The sequence below is a fragment of the Lethenteron reissneri genome, chromosome 17, assembly GCF_015708825.2.
Source record: "Lethenteron reissneri isolate LAM-NWPU_2019-01 chromosome 17, ASM1570882v1, whole genome shotgun sequence".
Taxonomy (NCBI): Eukaryota; Metazoa; Chordata; class Hyperoartia; order Petromyzontiformes; family Petromyzontidae; genus Lethenteron; species Lethenteron reissneri.
In genome coordinates, this window is record NC_083795.1 from 5,239,095 (window position 1) to 5,261,179 (window position 22,085).

General features: G+C 41.3%; 1 protein-coding gene across 4 annotated transcripts in view; it reads left to right on the forward strand.

Annotated features, from left to right (window-relative positions):
- The window catches only part of LOC133343365 (sodium-dependent phosphate transporter 2-like), a 78,986-nt gene that overhangs the window by 30,456 nt on the left and 26,445 nt on the right, over positions 1-22,085 (forward strand). For 3 of the 4 annotated variants that reach the window (XM_061552927.1, XM_061552928.1, XM_061552925.1), the window contains exons 2-3: positions 6,470-7,525; positions 20,187-20,327. In XM_061552927.1, coding sequence (XP_061408911.1) covers positions 7,237-7,525; positions 20,187-20,327 — 430 coding nt within the window. In that variant the 5' untranslated portion in view covers positions 6,470-7,236. Of the gene's footprint in view, positions 1-3,179; positions 3,505-6,469; positions 7,526-20,186; positions 20,328-22,085 lie in introns of those variants that run through there. The other variant, XM_061552926.1, reaches the window with a different exon arrangement.

Consider the following 22,085-nt stretch of genomic DNA (forward strand, 5'->3'; position numbering starts at 1 on the left):
TATTATTATCATTTTTTAAACCTATCTACGTGACTTTACCGAAAGACCCAAAGAATATATTATGAATATGCATAATTGTCGAAAAATGGTTAGTTATCCTACAAGTTAACCATTTCTGTATTCTCTTCTCTCATGTACTTCATCAACAGTTAATATGCATGTTATAAGAAGATAATTGTTCAGTAATTGAACCTCATGGCGGGACCCCGGGGTCCCGAATAAAACGGAAGTCAAAATCGACATTAATTAATACATTTTTGGCGACTCCGTCCCACCGCGCACATAAACGCAGCGACCCGCCTGGCGCGGATCATTCTGTTTCCATGTCATGCGAGGGCATCGAGGACGAATGCGCAGAAAAAACTAAAGTTTGAAACTTTCTCGTGTAGAGCTCATCGAGAGGAATAGATTGCTGCACCGTTCGCCTTCAACAGACATAAAATGACGTCGCAACGCAGTTTATGCGAGAGCCGGGGGCTTGTGGGACCCCGGGGTCCCGCCATCAGGTTAAATTGTTCAAATCAGTTGTGTTAATCCTTTTGTAATAGAAAAATGACATTTGAATAATTCCGGAATTGAAGGTACAATAATACATTTCTGTGTACACAGCTGGTAAATAGGCCTGCTAATTTTGGTCCAACAACTGGTCCCACTTCTTTAATGATGTACAAAAAAAATTCCACCTCGTTCCAGAGCCTTCCCTATTGTGTACTGCATTGAAGTTAAAATGTGTTTTTTTTTACAATGCAAACCACTGCTTTTTCTATTATTCCCTAATCATCTCATTGGGGTTAAAGTACTGTTGCAGTCCCCTTTCCAATGATCATAACCTCCATTAGGGTTTTGACTACAAGGGTACAGATGGTTGTGCTAAAATACCACTTCTGTGTCTTAATATAGGTTGCTATACAGCATTATGGTAGCTGTTAAGCGAGTCTCCAGGGGGTTCGTAACGTTGACCTTTGTTGTAAAATACTTTGAATCGAAAAGTGCTTCAACACAATTGAAACTCACTGTGGTGATGCAGAGCATTATGGGTTTAAAAATAAATTAACAGGATAATATTACTGCGTAGCTTTTTGCAGTCAACATTTCACACAAACTGCTTGCCACAAATGGACCAATACCTTGCTGATGTCGTCGAGGAGGATAAACCATCACGCCAACTCCGATCATCCTTGCAGCGGCTTTTCGCTGGCCATCGAACAAAGGCAGTTACCGCATCGCGCGCTTTCAGATGTCCTTCTGTGGCCATCTGAAACGCTATTTCATTTGATATTTGGAAGCCACTGGAGCTATGCACTTTGAAATTGTCTAGATTGAAAACTCATTTCTTTGGAACTGCTGTTTGTGTTTAGTTTGTCCTTCTCCCGCTCTTCCGATTAGCACGGTTGGCTACGTACGGTGCAAAAGAAGTTCAACATACATACATCAAACACTGGCAGCAGCCAAAATATACTACGTGTTGAGAGAGAGCATGAGCTGCTCAATGCAGGTCCTGAAGATACTGTAAGCACGTGTAGCGAAACGTCAAACATCTTGCTAAACAACATGCGGTGCAACTCAAAAACACATGAGGATAATGTTATCGTGGTCTGGAAAGCCAATATAGGCTGATGGATGAAAAATATAATTTATATTTAAGTTGAGGGACAGGTCTGTTTATTTTATTGCAGTACATAATGTTCAGTATAGCATATGAAAGGGTATTGAATTAATGCGTTTATATATACTGCAAATGGATTTATAACGATTTGAATAATGTGTATAAAATGTATTCGACGAAAAAAACATTCAGAATTCACAATGGACGCTTTGTGGTGGATATAATTACAGTATTGTACTCGTAACCTATGAATGCTATATACAGTCAATACATTGGTCTGTATCATTATTTTATAACACGTTCCTTCGGAGTGGGCAGGTAGGAACTTGGTTGGACAGCGCATTCGTGCACGACAGACAAATATGCACGACAGACAGACAAATAATCCCTGGTGGGCAGTGTGGAACCTGTTGTTCCTACCTGTATTAGGAGTATAGCAGTTGTGATGTTTTTACTGACACACATTTACGAGCTGCTATATTACATTTCTCCACACAGTCAAAGTTACTAAAACAAGAGTGTTGTTTGTGTGTGTCTGTGGTTTACGCAGTTCTGGCGCAGGCAACATCACGTGGGCACTACGTGCTTTATACATTCACCCAAGCTGCATTGTGAACAGCTTGATGCGAGAGGCTGCCCTCATGTGCAGCATCTTGGCATCTGCTGTGCTCGTATCTTGAGACACAATGTAGGAACTATATTTGGAGGCTGTGTAAAACGCTTGCAAATTTGGCCTTCCCATGGTAATAATTGGCAGAGTACCACGTTTGTAATGTGGTTCAAAAAAAGATTGCCTTAATTCATTCCGCTGGCCATGGCACAATAGTTAATTGAGGATTTAATCAGGTGTTGCCGTAAAGGTTACATGCATCTCTAAGCATTCACAACTGCTGCAGTGATGATGCACTACAGTATTTTTGAAGTAAATGTAAATTCGGTATAAAAATATTGCGAAATGTAGATATCAGCATTTGTGACGTGTTGAAAAAGTACAATACCCAATCATCAACCGTGATCTATCCACTGCTGGATGGAGCATCACCATCCCTCGCGGTTTTGCGATACGGCAAAATTGCCCTTCGTGTTCACAAAGGTAAAACAACAAAACCGAACTGGACGTGTAAAACGGTAGAAGATGCCAAACACTGATTACTAGCCAAAAAAAATAGAAAAATAATTGAAATTAATTATTGCACACGAGTGCAAAATGTTATTCATATTTTTTCAAGATAGGGGAAAAGGAGAGGGATGGGGGGCTCAGAAAATGGCACGGGTCTGAATTAGGTGTCAGTTTTGTTGCCAGATTAAAGGGTAAAAAAACCAATTAATTTTTTTACTGGCAAATGAGGTACTAATGGGGTCTGAATTAGTTTAGCGTACAGCCCCATACACTCATCTGAGACATTTGAGAGGCCACGTGACAGCGACGTCCCATCCCCGTGCCCGTACACCCACCCACGTGCGTGCGTGCGTGCGTGCGCGCGTGTGTTTGCATCTAAAATGACCAGCGCATTGGCAACTTGCAGGCTGGCAGAGCCGTCCTCTCCATAGCGCAGCGACGACGCTCTGAGCTATTCATGGGCACGGGCTCGCGTCCTGGGATTGGATCCAGCGACAGGCAGTCGGGCTACAAATACAAGCGCTCAAGGGATGTTCTTTCAGTGACCGCTCCGTAGCAGTTAATGAGTGTTACCTTGTGATTTGTTTTCTTCCAATTATCAGTGTTGTTTTTTTTTCTTCGTGTAAAACATTTGGTACCTTGGTCAGCACTTTGATTGATTTCATCGACTGAAAAATATTGTCTGGCTGTAAACGTATCTCAACCGAGCTTGGTTTTCAAACTGATTTTAAAATAGCATGCGAAGCTTTTCTACAACTCCAGGCTGTTTTCATGCAAGGTAATACCAGCACTTGATAACCACACCATGAAACTTGTATATGGGTTACTTATTTGTTAACAGTATTTGGCTTTTTACGGTTCTGTGTCATTAAAAATATTTTGCTTGATGTTAAACTGTTTCATGTAAAGGGACACTCGGGTTTTAGTGTGCATATGTACGTGTTGTGAGATCGCAGCTGTGGATTTAACCTCGTAAAATGAGACTTGGATACACGGGTTAAAGGAGCAACAGCTACATGCGAAGACGTGTTTTTAAATAGTCCTTCGCAATGATTGTTCCTTTTTAACGTAATTCGTTATGGATCTTATAAAAAAAAATGTCAGAAAAAATCAATGGAAGGCGAATGTTATGATAATGAAAAACTATTCGAATGAATATCAACAAATCAATAGGACTACACTCATAGGAAATATATATTTGTTAATTCTTAACAGTTTTTTATTGCAGGTTTTACACCAATATTATCCATAATAGAGATTTTTGGGTTCGATCTCGTAAATATAAATGTGTCGTTAAACCCGCCACCACCCGACACAGCCAATTACTAAGATTTGTAACGTAAACAAAACATGCCAATTCGTTACTAGTTCACCACACGGGTGCTTCACGACAAATGTATAATTATGTGACCTAACCCAAACAAACAGTTGTTTCCGGAGAGGGCTCTTTGAAACATTTTAATGTTTTGCAGGCATAATATATTTAATACATCGACGTGAATTCATACATTCAAATATATTCAAGTAGTTGGTATCCTTAGTCAACAAAAAAACCCAGAATAGTTCTGCGCGGACTACTTTAGTAACATGACAAAACATTTTGACGACCCTTTGTAAAAAACCACATGCTTAAAATTACCTCTATCCGAGTGAAACATCTTTTTGGCCCACGTTGACTCCCTTGATAGGCCAATACGCCCCCGCCACCCTCCCAAAAAAGTATTAACCAATTACATTTTGATTACTAATCTATTATAAATGACAGCAAGGGCATTGCATTCATTGCTTCTTGCATAATGATGCCACATTGCAGTTAAATGATGACCCCGTGGATTATGTAAAGAGAAGGGGCTGCTGGCTGCTGTGGTATTGCACCCAAGTCTATCGTCCACTGGATCAAGCCCTTGGCTCCGACACGAAGGGTCGTTGTAATGGACTTGGGCACATATAGCGGATAGACATTAGGCGTGCTCAATATACTGTGCTTGAGCACGGGCCTACAAGACCTCCGCTAAAGGGAGCTCTAGAGAGTCCCCGTGTAGAGACCGTATTTGGCCTACTCTTCCACACTGACCAGATATCATGGAAGAGGTGGGAGTTCCCACACCTTTACCCCACCACACTGGACCTGCCAATCGTCTCACTATAGTGTTCACATTTAAGAGACTTGCCCAATATTTCAATTGGGAAAGGGAATCTAATTGGAGACCAGTGTGCTAACCATTACACCATGGCAGCTTCCTCTTATAGTATTTTAAGATATACGTGTTACCTTTTCTATATTACAGTTCTTTACTTTTACATATCAGTATACTAATAACAAAAGTCAATCGTTTAGAACCGCTTTATCAACAGATGAACGCCTACCTGCCATATGCTGTGTCAGTCACGAGGATTTTTTTTATATATACCGACCGTACCACACTGGGTTGGTGAAACGGGAGCCCAAAACCAATTCATTTATCACTCGTCACTGGCGTTAGCCATGACTGGGAATCAAATTTAGGCAAAAGGATTCTTAGCACAGTGTGCTAACCACTGTGCCACCACTCCTCCCAAACCCACACAGATGTGTATATATAGTATTTTATATAATGTACAGTGCGGTACTTGCATATACACCTGTGTACATCGTAAGGGCCTTCCCGCTTTGATCACACGGCATTTGCGTCCTACATCCCATCACCTACAGTAGCAGACGCTCAGTCACTTGACCACTGAGAAATGAAGAGCATCCGAGGGGCAATGCATAGCCAAAATTCCATCTGTAAGCACCTGTTAAGAGATGAAGCACAAACCAGTTCCTTTGTTCTCGTCAGGGATTGAAGCAGCTTCCAGTATTAACTGCTCGTGACGAGCACTGGGTTTTTACAGAATGTTTTTTTTAAGTACAAAGTCTTCCTTTTACAATGTTGGTGTTTTCTTCCGGCAGGCTCGAGGAAAGGTATGGGTAAGATAAAAACAAGTGTTTTAATAAACGTATGTAAAAATATACGCAAGTAAAATGCTGCGTTATTTGATTGTTAACTTTATGGGTTTCATTTAGATTCAATAAAGCCTTTTCTCAGTTTTTAGCATACTTTCGTACGTTAAAAAGATTGTACACTTGCATGTGAAATGTTTAAAGGTGCAGCCCTGTAATTTCCTGCCTACGCCACTGTTAATGGAAGGGGCTGCCATACGGGGGGAGATTTAGAGAGTCCCTCTAGAGTTCAGAAGGAGCTCGCTACTGTTCCCCCGCTGGACAGACATGGTGAAAGAGGTTGGGGAGTGCCCACACTTTACCCCACCGCATGCGTGACTTGCCGATCGACTTAACTGTGGTCGTACTACCCATTTATACTGCTGGGTGAAATGTTTAATGAGAATGAATTATAGCCGTGGTTGCCTGTCTTTGTGTGTTGCGTGTGTGTGTGCATGATAGCGGTGGTGGTGTAGCGGTTAGCGCGCTGCGCTACGAATCCGGCAACCCGAGTTCGATTCTCGCTCACGGCCACCAACACCAGTGACGATTATCTGAACTGGTCCTGGGCCTCCTCTAGGTCAACTCAACCTCTAATGAGTACCTGGTGCGGTGTGTAAACATCGCCACTGGGGAGACAAAGGCAGTCTGGCGTGGTGCTGGCCACCCACCCCCTTGTGTGCCGTGCCAGCCTTCATAGGTTCACGCTAACAGCACTTGCCCCAACAGTTTGTGAAGGCTATACTGGGGATTTTTGTCTTTGTCTTTGTGTGCGTGATAGGATGTACCCTGCCAACCTCTGCAGCACCTCTGTCGCGTCATGGAATGTCCCTCACTGCAACTGCTAAATAGGCGCATCAACCACAACGAACACATTTGGGAGCTGGCCGGATAACACGAGAGAACGCTGTACTAAATCAGGAGCACCTTCCTCAACGGCATCTAGGAATATATCTTCCCCATTTTATACTGTTATTGAGCTCTGTGAGTTTAGCTTTAAATTGCATAAATAGTTATATTGAATTACACTGACTTGATTTAGTATAAATATTTTAATCGCTGGATCATTTAAATGTTAAAAGTAATCCCTTTATTTAAAAAAATTGAGTTAGCAGACGTTTTCTAACTAAAAAAGGAGAAAAGAAATACATTTAATTGCTGTTTGGGTGTTTTATTTTTAAAGGAACACTATAGAAATATTTTAATACACTTCCTAGATCGTTATTTGAAAGTTAAGTTGGAATCTTATGTTATAAACTACTTTTAATAAAACCTCAAACTAAATCTAGCAATATCTAGTCTTGGGTGTTAAAAAAATAAAGATTTAGTCTAAGTATAATTATTATCACTTGTCATTACTGTAATAATAAGTGGACTCCACTTACTGGAATAAACACTCGGACGAAGATTATTTTCAATAATAACAGGCTTAGAACCTCAACAATTTAGCTTCTGGCTTTGAACATCCGAGAAGTAGAGCGAGTCAGTGCCGACAACTGCAAAGTTGCGTTATAATCCCAAGTCACTGTAAGAAATCCCATCGCCAAGATGATGCTAACAGAGTACATGTGGATGGTGATCGTTGGCTTCATCATAGCCTTCATCCTCGCCTTCTCCGTGGGCGCCAATGATGTGGCCAACTCGTTTGGCACGGCCGTGGGCTCCGGCGTCGTCACCCTCAAGCAGGCCTGCATCCTGGCCTCCATCTTCGAGACGCTGGGCTCCATTATGCTGGGAGCCAAAGTGGGTGAAACGATCCGCAAGGGCATCGTGGACGTCGACCTGTACAACGAAACTGCGGAGGTGCTCATGGCCGGCGAGGTCAGCGCCATGGTCGGTGAGTACTTTCTCCGCGCGCACGCGCTGCCCCCATTTCAGCTGCAGCTCCTGCTTAAACTAAACGCTAAACTGTATTTTGTCAATTTTATCAGGTCTGGTCCACTGAGATATGAAGCTCTGTTTTCAGAAGTGGCCTGGCCACAAATGATAACCCAACGAAGTGGCTTATGTGGAAATTTATAGCAGCCAAATACTCTAAACGCATATTGATTCTAAATGTGGAGGGGAAAACCGGAGGACCCGGAGAAAAATCTACTCCACCACGGGGAGAGAGATACGCAAACTCCAAATATACAGGCGTCAGGGTCGGGATCGAACCCACAACCTCCTGTATGCCAGGCGAGGTAGTTAACATCTCGCCACTGCGGCGTCCTTACTAATACTGTGCTTGGTCGACATAGGGTCGCGTCGCGCCCTCAACCCTAGCCGTTTACTCGCAAGCAGTCCATCCCTCCTGAGCGGTGAGGCCCATGTCCAACTCCGTCAGGTGTGACGAGGCCAGGCAGATGGGCACTTCCAGTCGCTACTTCGTCTCACTTCCCCACCTCGACTCGACACCGAGGTGTCGGGCGGCATGGGCCTGGGGTGTTTTGTCGGCATCCACCTGACATGTGGCTGAACAGCAACGATCGCCTCTTGGAAATGGCGCAAGGTTGATTTGATTTTTTTTAGAGGTTGATATGAGCTGTTAATGCGTAGGTCGGTTCACAAAGTTAGCAGCAGTCGGGTTGGGAAAAATATTAGCATTTGAATGGGGACTCATCTGGTTTTTATTGAAGGTATAAATGTAATGTTTTCACTGTCAGCTACTTCATAATTTACAGGTTGTGTGTATGGAACCTTAAAAGCTCGTTGTGTTCACTTATATATACCAAAGCACTTTATCTAAGTTGTTTTTTGTTTGCATGTGTTCATAATTCCATACTTTTAATATCTCAAATTTGAAAAGTAAACTGTTATACGTTTTGATTGGCTCATTCCCCATACAGAGACCCATTTATTCATAAAAAGAGTGATGGCAATTGACTTATCACTGGGATTTTATTTTTTAAATAAGACATTACATTTATTAATCAATTATCGATGGTAGTGCTGGTACAATGCCAAATGCAATGACTTTCCAGTAATCCTTCTTCACCGCCACCTTGTCCTACAAAAGATACGCCACGCTACATATTATTTAACCACAACGCCACCCAGAGATTCGATGAATTATCGCTATTAAGGGTTGCGCTCTCGATTCAAGAATTGATGATCCTCTAAACTTGGGGTGAATGAGGCGACCACTGCCAGCAACGGGGAGTGGGGGGGATGAGATCTCGCATATGGCACATACGAATTAAAACCATCGATTCTCTCAAGCATGATTTTATTTATATCGTCAGCTAAACGAATCGATATTAATTGCCGAATTGATTAACTTTTTACACCCCTACTAAAGAATCTTATTAACTGGAACAACACGGACGCTTTTCAAAAAAATATGTATTCCTGCACTTCTGTCACTGGAACGTAATTTATATTATGCATTTTGATCCCACCCTTATGCAATCTTTACCATTACACAAGCGGCTGTGGTGATTGTAGTAGATTGCCTCTCTAAGTAAATGATTTATATGACAAGGCTGATTCACCAAAGTCTGAAATGTGTACCATAAATATTAACGAACCATGTTATAACCTCAGTGGTACTGAGCTTCCCTAGGCAAATGGCAGTGCACCGATGATCAGATGAATGATGATCAGAGGAATGAGGACGTTTAATAAGTGTTTACAGTTGTATGGTAAACTGGTCTAATTAACTTTAATGCAAAACAGCAAAAGGATACATTTTGAGTGGCTGTAAATTTCTCCAGTGAAATCTGTAGTGGAGCTTTGTTATTCTCTCCCTTAAAATCTAATTTGTCATAAATGTCAAATTGAATGTATACGTATAGGAATAGGGCACAATCTGTTTTTAATGTATCCTGGTGCTCTTAATAACCGTCGTTGTTTAGTCAAATTATAATCCTCTGCCATTAACATTTGGACAGAGGGCTTTAGGTTAAACATTTGAAAATGGATTGTGTTGGGCCATACGAATAGCAGTTTTGAGAAGTCCTGGACTGAAAAAAAGTCCCTACGACTGCCTTGTTCTGATCTACCTTGTTCTGATCTGAGTCTCAAGGGTGAGATTTTCACCAACAGGGCTATTGTTCAGCCTTACCTAATTACGTTTCCTTAATTGCAGTGCAGTATGCGCCCACGATTAGAAACACTCGAGACAGGACACCAAGGCATGACAAGAATTCTGTTATGCATCCTGGTTATGTTAAGCTCATTATGGTTTTAATCAGGTATTATGCTTAAATGTATTAAAGCAAATGGGAATATATTTTAATGTTTGAACTTCTGTTTTGAACAGTGATTTGAATATGTATATCTATAGCGCTTTGCCAATCCACTGCTAGATGAAGACCTCTCCACACTGTCTCATTCATGGGGATTGCTTGCCATACTTCTCCAGAATGAGCTCCGCTGTCACTCGTCACTGATATTATCAGTGGCCAAGAAGTGAACTCGGGTCGCCAAATAAATGAGTGCAGTGTGCGAACCACTGTGCCATCACTCTCTCCCTGATTAAACCGTACTGTAACAGAACACCACTCTAAACGGAGGAACCCATAGCGCTAGTAATAAACTATAACGGTCTTAGGAATTATTCATCGACAGGTTGTTTTCCTTTTGGTCATGTGGATAATCTATTTATAAATATATTCGGATTTTTATTTCAGAGAAGTGCGTCCAATTTTAACAGGACATCCAATACGAGTACAATCATTCTAGTTTTTTTATCGTCAGATTAATTTGATGTAGGAAAAAAACTATCTGACAACTTGTTGACCGAATTACACGCGTTGCTCAAATATAGTTATTTATATTTTAAAAAACATTCCACCAATTTTTTTTCAGTGTGGAACTAAAGGGACCTGTGGTTGCTTAAACTTTCAATTTATCCATATTTTTATCGCACGGCGGCTAATTAAATATACTGAGCCTGGGATTTGACTTGTATTTGCTTGATCCGTGCAGTTTTGATGCATGGCTTTGGTGTAGTATAATTAATTTCTGCTGTATGCTTGTGATTGCATTAATGTATGTATGAAACGATGAGGGCAGCAGATCAGTGAAATTCAGCATGATTTATTGAAATGTAGCTTTGCTGATTTGTTTTCCCAATGCAGAGACATATTTCACTGGTATTAAATTCGGGCAAACTTCAAGGTCACCCTTACAACACAAATATATTTCCGAAAAGGTCCAGGCTACAGTGCATGTTACGTTACTAAAATATTAAAAAGCAATTTTTTCGGAATTTATTACAACCATCGATACCATATGATGGCATAAAAGTCACGTATGGGGAAAATAAAATAAGAATTGATGCGTTTGCTGTGCGAGTGGAGAAAGGACAGGTTCTGAAACAATGTGACATCACAGCGACGATCGTGTATTACAATGAAGTGGCTCAACGCATTGGGTTTAGATTTGCTGTGCATGAGCGTGAGCATAATTAACTTCACTCGCGTCACGCGTTAGTGGCTGCATGTTGATGAGCATCTGGGCGCAATAACATTGCAGTGACTGTCTGCAACCCTCTGTCTCTGCTGCTGGGCAGTCGGTCTCCCTAAATGGGCTGTGCTCATTCTGTGGAAGAGGCGTACATGGGACTATTTTTTTTATGATCCGTAAACATTTACTCGATGTAATTGTGGATTTTTATTATTTGATTTAAAAATGTAAAAAATATGTATCTTAACAGTTCACACACCTAAGACATGCATAGCTATAGACAGAGCCTATAGCTATGCATGTCTTAGGTTTTGCTGCACTGTTGTGTTATAAAATGCCAACTTTTATTGCCTGAGGTCCTATAACTGCCGTGCATATGCTCAATCTCCCGTAATCTTTTTGAAGCGATTTTTGTTTCATACTGAGAATGACACAGATGGCGCTCTAGACTGGATGAACATGAATCTTGTTTCTTCTTTATCGAGTCGAGGGTTCGCCGAGCCACCGCTTAGGGAAATTACAGTGCTTGTTGTTTAAAATGTAAAGATTACACGGTGCTGTCGAGGTGAGCTCTAGTGGGATGAATGGGGAGTGTCTGATGCCGAGGAGGACGTGGGCACGAACAATTGCTGAGCGGATATCGGCAGCAAACCAGTCTCCCGCTGCCCGGTCCAAGTTTAGCTGCACCCTACATTGAGCATGCAACCTGAGAAGAATGTGAACTGCAGTTAGTGCAGACTGGATACCAACTGGAGTGCAGCTGAGGTCCTTTTAAAAATGCCACCTGAGTCAGATGATCAATCACTTCGAGTTAACAGTTCAAGCTGGCTTGAGGTGGGGGGGGGGGCCTTTCCGAGTCACGGTTTAAAGAACAGTCTGGTTACCTCGAAGGCACGCGCTACTGCGCGACCTGTTTGAACACGGTTAACCCGAGCCTTTTCTTATCGTCGCTAACTCGCATTTCAATCTTAATTTTGCGGTTTGCGGCCGGCGGAGGTATGCTTGAACCGTAAGCGCGTGTCGAGTCACATGCGGCCACCTGCATATATAGAGACTGCTGTGCTCTGAGGCCACCGGCACCATCCCACATGCGCCGGTCACGTGGGCAAGTCCGCACGTGCTCTCGGTGCGTCGGAATTGTCGACACGTGTTTTACTCGTGCTTTTTTCTTTCACATTCTCTTGTGTGCATTGTTAAGTTTTGTCTCATCTTATTCCTCTGTTTGAAGACGGTCAGACAAAATTACATAGGGCATTGCGGTTCTGCACTTCCGATTAGCACCGTTGCCTATGTACGGTGCAAAAGAAGTTCAACATACATACGTCCCTAATATAGGAAGACACATCAGAGTAAAAAAAAATTACTGGCCAAGACTAATTAGAGAATCCATTGAAATTGAGAGAAACAGAAACCACTTCAATCGCTCTGACAGCTACAGGCTTAGTGCGGCCTGGAAGCGTATTCTTAAAGAAATACAATTACAATTCCTTAAGGGAAACAAATACCAATGAATAACAATTGAATGATTACCAATCTATACAATTACAATACCCTCCCTTCCTCTCTGCCTCGAATCACTGCACCAGATTTAATTAAATGATGACGTCACCCTGATGCTGCTCTATTTAAGACCGGAAGCAACAGGAGAGCTTCACCATTCTTGCCCGATGAAGCTGATTGCAATTATCAGCGAAACGTCGCACTACTCAAATTTTAAAATGCTGTTGATTCTCTCTTCAGCACACCGGTGGGCTTAAAGAAGTGAATTATTTTGTCCTTTAAAAAACGTCAATTTTTTTTTACTGTTTGGCCGTGTCGGGTGGTGGAGGGTTACGACACATTTATAAATAACGCGATCTGACCCAAAAACCTATATTATGAATAATATTGGTCGCGAAAGCCTACGTGTTAAATACATACGTCCCTCCTCAAATATGTTCAGAATTCTTCAGTGGAGTGCTAATCATGTATGTATGGCTCGTTCATATGAAAGCAAAGCCATCATACTTAACTGTGAGTTAACTACGGATGATGTAAAGTAAACATTTCAAATTGATTGACTTCTTCCCATTATACTAATTAACATTAATGCAAAACTTCCAAGTATTACCACACATCATTCATTTGTTTTCTATTCAAAATGTCCATATATTATTTACACAATTATGCCCCTGCCTATTTTACAAGGTTTTTTTTCTCTAAGAATTACCCTGATGAACATTACAGAATCGCTGCCAGGGAATGTTTATTTTGGATAATCTCGTTACAATTTTATATTTTGACATAAGCATTGGAAATTGGATATTGTGTTAGTCATGAATTGTGACCTTGAGTAGAGGCGGTGCAGCACAGTGATTCTTTAGTGCAAATCCCAATGCTATGTCCACGCACCTCCTAAATGGATATTTACAAAAGAGCCACTTGCAAGCTAACCTTGGTGCAGTCTGCGTCACTCCTGCAATTTAATCAGCACTAACTGCAGCTTCCCTCTCTCTTCGTGCTTGGGTTTCTTTAAAGGAATAACAGCCGTGAACACATTTTTTTGAAGGTGAATTAAAGCAGAGGTGGTTCCTTCTTCATGAGAGAATTCAAGCGAAATTGCGTCCTCCAACGGAAATTAATTGGCGGTTCTTCAATTTCCAATAAAGAAACGCCTTTCTCTGTGCTGTAATATTTGTTTGGAACATTGGTACACTCCGTGTACACGTACAAAGCTCTTGTGAATCTGGTGCTTGGGTGAAGGAGTCTTGAAGCCATTTACATCATGAGGTTTACCACGCTTGTGAGTGCATAAGGGTGAAGGTGTGGAACATTGAGTTAGTCGAACATTCGTACTTTAGTATATGACAGTTTGGGCTTTTAAAACGTAGTTTCATCTGGTGCATACATTGTTTGCGTGAAAAAAACACAAATTAATGTGCTACAATTTTGATAAATGTATTGCAGAGGTCTCCATTAAGACCACATTCATACAAATTCCATATTGTACTTACATAGAGATTATCCATAATCACAACACTTCATGTAATAAAGCGATCATGTAGCAGGGACTTAGGAAAACCAACATTTTGGCAGGTTTTGCTGCACTTGCTGGCAACATTAACAAACGTTTACACAACGCTTGTCTCGATATACCAATTGCTGCATTAATCTCAGTCGGATTAAGCTGACATAAAATGTCTACTCTGTAGGTTTTTGCGGTTGTGCTGTATAGTGCTGCGATGTGTTTTGGGTTTTACCTGAAGCCTGCGGAACACAGCGAAACGTCGGACATTATCTTCTTGGTTCTTTCGGTAAAGTCACGTAGAAGGGAAGTAATAAAATAATAAAAATAAAACATAATAAAACAATTCTCACGACGTTTCGGCTACAACGCAAGCAGCCGTCACCTGAAGACGGCTGCTTGCGTTGTAGCCGAAACGTCGTGAGAATTGTTTTATTATGTTTTATTTTTATTATTTTATTACTTCCCTTCTACGTGACTTTACCGAAAGAACCAAGAAGATGAATCCCTGCAGTCACGAAAGCTTTAAATCGAAAGTCGGACATTATGTCGAATGACGTGCGGTACAACCCAAAATTACGTTTGAGATGAGACCTAAACATCCTGCACCTTCTCCCACTTACGAGACCTCCACCTCCCAGCCCAAACATGTGATACAAAGTGGCATAAAAAAAAAAGCAATATGTTGCTGTAAAACAGTGGAAAGATAATGAAATATTGATCAAAAATATAAGATGGAGCATATCAATTAAGTGTGAAAAAGCATATTAGAAGTTTTTGCTTAAAGTTGTGGGCGTTTTTTCTTCAGGTACAGAAGTTGAATCTGGCATCCATGGTGACCAATCACAGAAATGCTGCTTATGTGCAGAAATTCCAAAAATAATTTAATTTCAAGTTTACATTTGTTCGAAGAAGATGTTTTTCTTTAATATGCAGCATGATTTGACCATGCTTTAGCAGGTAGTAAATGTTCTTGTCACCTGCAACAATGCACCATGGCATTAGTGCTTTTCGTTATAGTGTAGTATTTAACTTCACCTATGGCAAAGGGTTGTTTTGTTTATTTTGCGGTACTCTTTGATTTTATTTGAGGCTCTGATCGACTTGGTCCCAATGCCATTCCAAGCATGGATCTCTCTCCATGATACCTTGGGGACCAAAAGACAGACAGAGGGACACATGGATTTGAGGACAATTACAGGTTAAAGACGTACTGTTAATCAAACTGTTAAGAAGAGTAAACACATTGTTTGGTGAGACAGCATTGGCAGTGGTGTGCACATGCTCAAATAACAGTGACTACTTCTGGCCTCTTATCTGCTGTGAAGGGTCATTGTCCGAAACGTCATCTGTTATATATTTTTTTCTTTTTAAGGTAGTGTAATTGACAAATCGTGAGGATTTTTGTGTGTGCATTGTTAAGAAAAGTATGTAGACTTGCGTAGGACATGTCGCTAGAAGGGGTGACGGCCGATGCTCGAGAATTCTGCCGGACTGGCAGCTCCGATTTAGCGTGGTTGGCTACGTACGTTTGCGAAAGACGTTCAACATATGGACAAGAAATGGAACGTGTTTGAGGGCGGCACGTTCACCGAGGTGATGGAACAATGTAACGCGCTCGTGCTCGGGTGCACAATGGCGATGGCTACGTCGCAAAACGGTGAGAAATGGTGACCACTTGCGGAAGACTCAACCAGCAGTGAATTGACCATGGCTGCTGATGATGATGATGATGATTTTTTTCTTTTTGAGTGCAACATAAACCGAATTGTCAATGTTAACACTTTATTGAAGCTGAAAGTACAGTACACCGTTGTATTTCAGTTCAAAAGAACAATGATTTTTCTCCACAAGGTAACAACATTTTAAACAAAACAAATGCACGTGTGCATCACATGACGATGTTACGGGAAATTACCAGTCCACTGCAGGTTTGCATGTGCAGAAATAACAGGACATAACGGGAAACTGTGCAAACTGAAGCCGTGGCATTGTTGTGGTGTGGTCCAACTCAGCTTGAATCCTGCCAGCACAGCTTTGAAAAATGTGCACTCTTAACATTCTCGAACGTACAGAGAAACCACTGTGACTGCTGGTTTTGAAAGCCGTCGTGGCGTTGCTGTTTATGCCACAAATCCCTTTTACCAAAATAACCGAGTAAAATTGAAACAGCATTATCAAAACATTCATGACAAAACATGTTTGTTGATGCCATCAAAAGGCAAAAAATATTGAAAGAGCGCTTTCTGATTCAAACTACAAGTTTGATGTTTTAATTTTGGAGGAAGTCATATTTTTCACAATTATTTTGTAATGCATCAAAGGGCCTGCAACGCAGTATTATCTGGTGAATGGGAAATCATATTGGCAGCTCCAAATTAACATTTAAATGCCTTTGGTTAAACTGAAAGAAAAAATGTCATGCATAATATGAACCCCCTTTGTCAATCTACTGCAGACTGAAAGCCTTCCCCTCACGCTCTGTCAGTCAGTGGGGGTTGTTTGGCTGTACTTCACCACACACCGTTCGGCGATGAAAAGGGGGCTCGTGAATGTTCGGATATCATCGCTTTGCCTCTGATGTTTGCCGTGGCCAAGAGATAAATTCAGGTCACCGAGATTTTAAAAGAGTGGCGTAAAAATCATTGCACCAACCTCTCCCCCACTGTAGATGAGTCGTACAATAAAACCTTAAATGTGCGGGACTCTACGGGGCTCTTTGTAAAATCCAACTTTTAATAAGTTGATATGTGGAAGTTGCCACGTTAGACCAGCCATATTTGTGCGTGGACATTTTCCAAGTGAATGATTATGGTTTATATGTCCACATTGAGTAGTGTGTTGCCATCATTGTTACGTTTTCATTCCGAGCAGCGGGGGGACACAGCCAAGATGAATCAATCAAACAGCAGGAAACGGACTGCTCGTGTAACCGAAGCAATTTGACATGAATAGGCTGGCTGCTGCCGATTACTGTTATCGAGTTACAGTTTTAATGAGAATTGCTTGAATGTCCTAGAATGAAACAAAAATAAAGAAGGGTTTTCAGCACCACAAAAGAAAATAATGAAGCGTCACTTGTTCAAAACGTTGGGCTATAGAATTCCAGGCACTGATAGATATCCTTCTAAGAAACACTAAATTCCTCTTATCTCAAGTTATTAAGACCTCTCAACAGTGGAACATTTGATGCCCACTTGTTTAGTGGCATTACAATGGTAGATGCCTGTGTGAGGAGACCACATCTTGGATTTACTCAAAAACATACAGATGCCAGCACAAGGCTTAGCATAAGCTGTTTTATGCCATTTTATCACTGCATTATTCATAATTTCATGAAATATCAGCTAATTATGCAGGGGTGGTGTGTATAGTGGTTAGTGCACTGCTCTACAGACTCAGTAATCATCTCTTTGCTCCAAGTGCAAGTCAGACATTATATCTGACTTGCATTTGTTCCCTGATCCATGCTCCCCTTTCTTTCTCGGTGTAATGCCAAGCGTTGTGCATTTTAGTTGTTCACTTTGCTTTGTCAGCATCTATATATCCCATCTATGTCACAGCAGGGTAATGTGCACTGATTGAAATGTTTATTTTGGCACTGGTCGGTACTTCACGTTTTCAAGTTCGGTTTTCCAGAAACACTCCAACAGGCTCTCATACACTTAAGTTGCCGACTTTGACATATTTATACTCTGATGTGTCTTCCAATTACTTCCCAAAAGATATCATAAATTGTTTAGTAGACTTGTCACATGTGACTTTTGTTTGCTTTTCCCAACTATCAAATACACAATGCCATAATGTAGAGGATGAACATAGTTTTTATTTGGAGGGTGCAACGGTGGCAAGATGTTAACTACCTCGCCTGGTATACAGGAGGTTGTGGGTTTGTTCCTGACCCTGACACCTGTATATTTGGAGTTTGCATGCTCTTCTCGTGGTCGCGTGGATTCTTTTCCGTATCCTCAGGTTTTTCCCTCCACCTTTAGAAACATGCATTTAGAGTATTTGGCTGCTATCAATTTCCACACGATAAGCCACTTCGTTGAGCTATCATCCGTGGCCAGGTCGCTTCTGAAAAAGAGCTATATCGCTCAGTGGGGGCCTCACCTGATAAAATAAAACTATAAGTCATCCATACTCTCATAAATGCCAAGATAACAAAATATTTGGAATTCTCGGTAAAACAAAAATGGAACAGCTATACTCTGGCATTGCAATATTCGATGTGGAGTCAGGCAAGTAAGTACACTTTTTCCAAAGTTTTGTTGACAGCAGCATTAGAAGGTGTCTTCTGAACTTTGGATTGGAGAAATAAGGATGTAAACATAAAATTGAGAAAATTTTAACAAGCTAAATTTTTCTCATAACGTCGTCATTAAAACAACCAATGTAACTGAACTGCAGTATATAAAATTCTTTTAAAACTAAAAAAAGGTTTTGTTCAAGATAAATGTGAGCCAAATACAATTTCAATAAAGAAATTGCCATAATTACAGTATTAAATATAGTACCAAAATTAGCAAAATTGAAATCAAAGTTACTGTGTAAGCCCACACACAAATCTGGCTTCATAGCCATTGCTCGGTTAACATTTAAATCGCGGAACTGAATCCAGATTGTAAAGCTGCTTGTCCAGCACCAAGCCTAGAAGCAATCCAAAAACTGTATGGTCGTGTATAAATATTCATAACAAATATAAGTGTGGCAGACCAGACCCTCGTCATGCACTCTAAGTGTAGACTGCGCTTGTTTGTACTCTGACGTGCCCTGAATTCCGTAACTTATTCCCCGACTTGTTAATGCGTTGCTTCTCGCGGAGCGGAATGAATGGCGCACTTTTCCATTGCTCTCGGCGGCACGGCTTTCATGAGAACATACATTTCAGAGGCCGGTCAATTGTCAAAATTTGGATCGGAGCAAAAAAAACAGCATTACCTGTGTGCAACTCACAAATGGCCAAACAAGCGTGGAGTGCAAGCTGACACGCAGGCTGCGCGTCACGTGCATGCAGGAGTCATGCGGAGCGGGTGTGATGGAAGAGGAGGGGTGGGTGTCGGGTTGAGCTTGAGCTGGGAGGATGGTGGAGGGGAGGGGAGGCGTGTAGCTGATATGGGAAGGTCAGAGGTAGACTAGTGTGGCTGAACGAGAGATAGGAAAAAATGTGGGAAGGACGGGAAGGGCGAGATTATATTGAGCGGGAGGAGAGAGAGTGGCAGCCAAGATAGGTAGAGACAGAGGGCACAGAGAGAGAGGGTGGTAGAGAGGGCAGAGGGGGGGAGTTGGAAAAGCCGGGAAGGGGTTTGAGTATAATGAGAGCAGCAGGGTGAGTTTTGAGAATGACAGAGGGAGTGAGTGCAGAATAGACAGCGGTGGGTGAGGTGGGGGGGCGTTGCGGTGGGGGGAGCGAAGGATGGAGTGGGGGCTTACAAAGGCCACTGCAGTAAGATTGACGTCATGGATTCCTCATCAGCACACTCTATGCCTGCCAAGCAGTCCAAGCAGCCTGTGTTTCAGAGCTCCGTGCAAAAGGAGTGCTCACGCTGACTAATAAATATTAATCACTAAGTTATTACTCCAACACTGCATTGTAATTCAGTTTTCGTCAAGGCGGTGCTGGAAATGTGAAACCGCAAAAAAGGCCATGTAACCGTGTTTAATGCAATGGCATTGTCCACTTTTTGTGACCTTGGGGGCTGAACATTAACTCTAGAAATGTACAGTGCCTCTGAAACTCTTAAGATGGCACTAAGATAATGGATAAATGATTAAGTACTGATAATTAAGTTGGCATTGGCGGTGGAATGGCAATGACATCTTTGTTCTTGTTTATATGTGTACTTCCATCGCTGATCTGAGAGATGATTAATGATGAAGATGTTATTATGGTGATCAGCAATGTAACATCAGGGGAACTAAGGCTCTGCAATATTTGCATATAACTTTTGTTTCCAGTTTATTCATCATTGACTGTCATGGTTCTCTTCCCATACGTTTTTGTTGTATGCTCCCCTTTTAAATAAGGCAATGCCGCAGAGCCAATGACGAGGCTATGATGATGGCTCAGAATGCCTACATACTTGTTTGTTTACATTCACAGGCTCGGCAGCATGGCAGCTCATCGCTTCGTTTCTCAAGTTGCCCATCTCTGGAACGCACTGCATTGTGGGCGCGACCATCGGCTTCTCCCTGGTGGCCATCGGAACGCACAGTGTGCAGTGGTTTCAGCTCATCAAGATTGGTCAGCACGCCGCACCTACAACCCTTACCTAAGATGGCTCTTAAATTTCGATTTAAAGCTTTCGTGACTGCAGGGATTCATCTTCTTGGTTCTTTCGGTAAAGTCGTCACGTAGAAGGGAAGTAATAAAATAATAAAAATAAAACATAATAAAATTTCGATTTAAAGCTTTCGTGACTGCAGGGATTCATCTTCTTGGTTCTTTCGGTAAAGTCGTCACGTAGAAGGGAAGTAATAAAATAATAAAAATAAAACATAATAAAATTTCGATTTAAAGCTTTCGTGACTGCAGGGATTCATCTTCTTGGTTCTTTCGGTAAAGTCGTCACGTAGAAGGGAAGTAATAAAATAATAAAAATAAAACATAATAAAATTTCGATTTAAAGCTTTCGTGACTGCAGGGATTCATCTTCTTGGTTCTTTCGGTAAAGTCACGTAGAAGGGAAGTAATAAAATAATAAAAATAAAACATAATAAAATTTCGATTTAAAGCTTTCGTGACTGCAGGGATTCATCTTCTTGGTTCTTTCGGTAAAGTCACGTAGAAGGGAAGTAATAAAATAATAAAAATAAAACATAATTAAATTTCGATGTAAAGCTTTCGTGACTGCAGGGATTCATCTTCTTGGTTGATTCGGTAAAGTCACGTAGCGAAAGAACCAAGAAGATGAGATGGCTCTGTCACATTGTGCATTTCCATGGAGGTCGATGTTTTGTGAGTGAATTGGTAGCATCAATATAGTAACGCACACAACTGCCGAGTTGGTCATCCACACCCTTTTAAATTGTTTCTTTATCTGTACTTATAGACTTTCGGTTCCCGACAAATTTGATCACCTTGCACACCCCAATCAATATACGCGTTTTTATAGTTTGAAATCCTTTGACATCTCCTCATTCGGTGTAAAATAAGACGAATGGAGCTACATCTTTTGTACTCACTACATTTACGTATCACATTAATGTAATGAGTTACCTCATGAATTTAAGAACGAAACGGAAGGATTTCTCCACAACTCTGGCTGTCGCCTGATGAGGCTGGTTGTAAAAACCGGCGACAAAACGTCAGACTCGAATTGTAAATGTTGTGTTTTTGTTACTCTCCCAATACACCCGTGTGCTGAACTAGTAATGTATTGGCATGTTTTGTTTAAGTGACAAACCTTACTAATTGGCTGTGTCGGGTGGTGGCGGGTTTAATGACACACGTGTCTTCGATCTAACCCAAAAAAAACCTATTATGGAGTTCCCTCAGCACTGATTAGAAGTTGTGATAGCTGTCTTGCTTACAACCCTTTTAATAGCAGTTGCATTACCGATTGAACTCTTACAAAAGTAAACTGTACACGTGAAATTGCTCTAAGTACAGTAAGGTGTCAGAGTACGCGGAGCCGCACATACGCAACCGCCCCCGATTCATACGTGCACCTTGTGACTCGTACTTTCGATACCCGCACGGGATGGGAAGCGAGGAGTCAAATCCCCCTCCCCCGCCATCACGCGAACGAAGGATTTGATGGCGTGTAACTGTAGCGTTTGTGTAAGAAACGAGTCCAAAAAATATCTAGTTTTCTAATCTAGTGTTAATAATGTAGTGTCAATAATATAGCATTAATAATAATATGGTGTCAATAATAACAGTGTTCCATCTGACCTGGATGCTACCGATGATTAGTCAATCATTTATCTACAGTACTGTACTTTATTAAACATTGATGTACATTTATACACATTTTATATATACTCTTATATTGTAAAT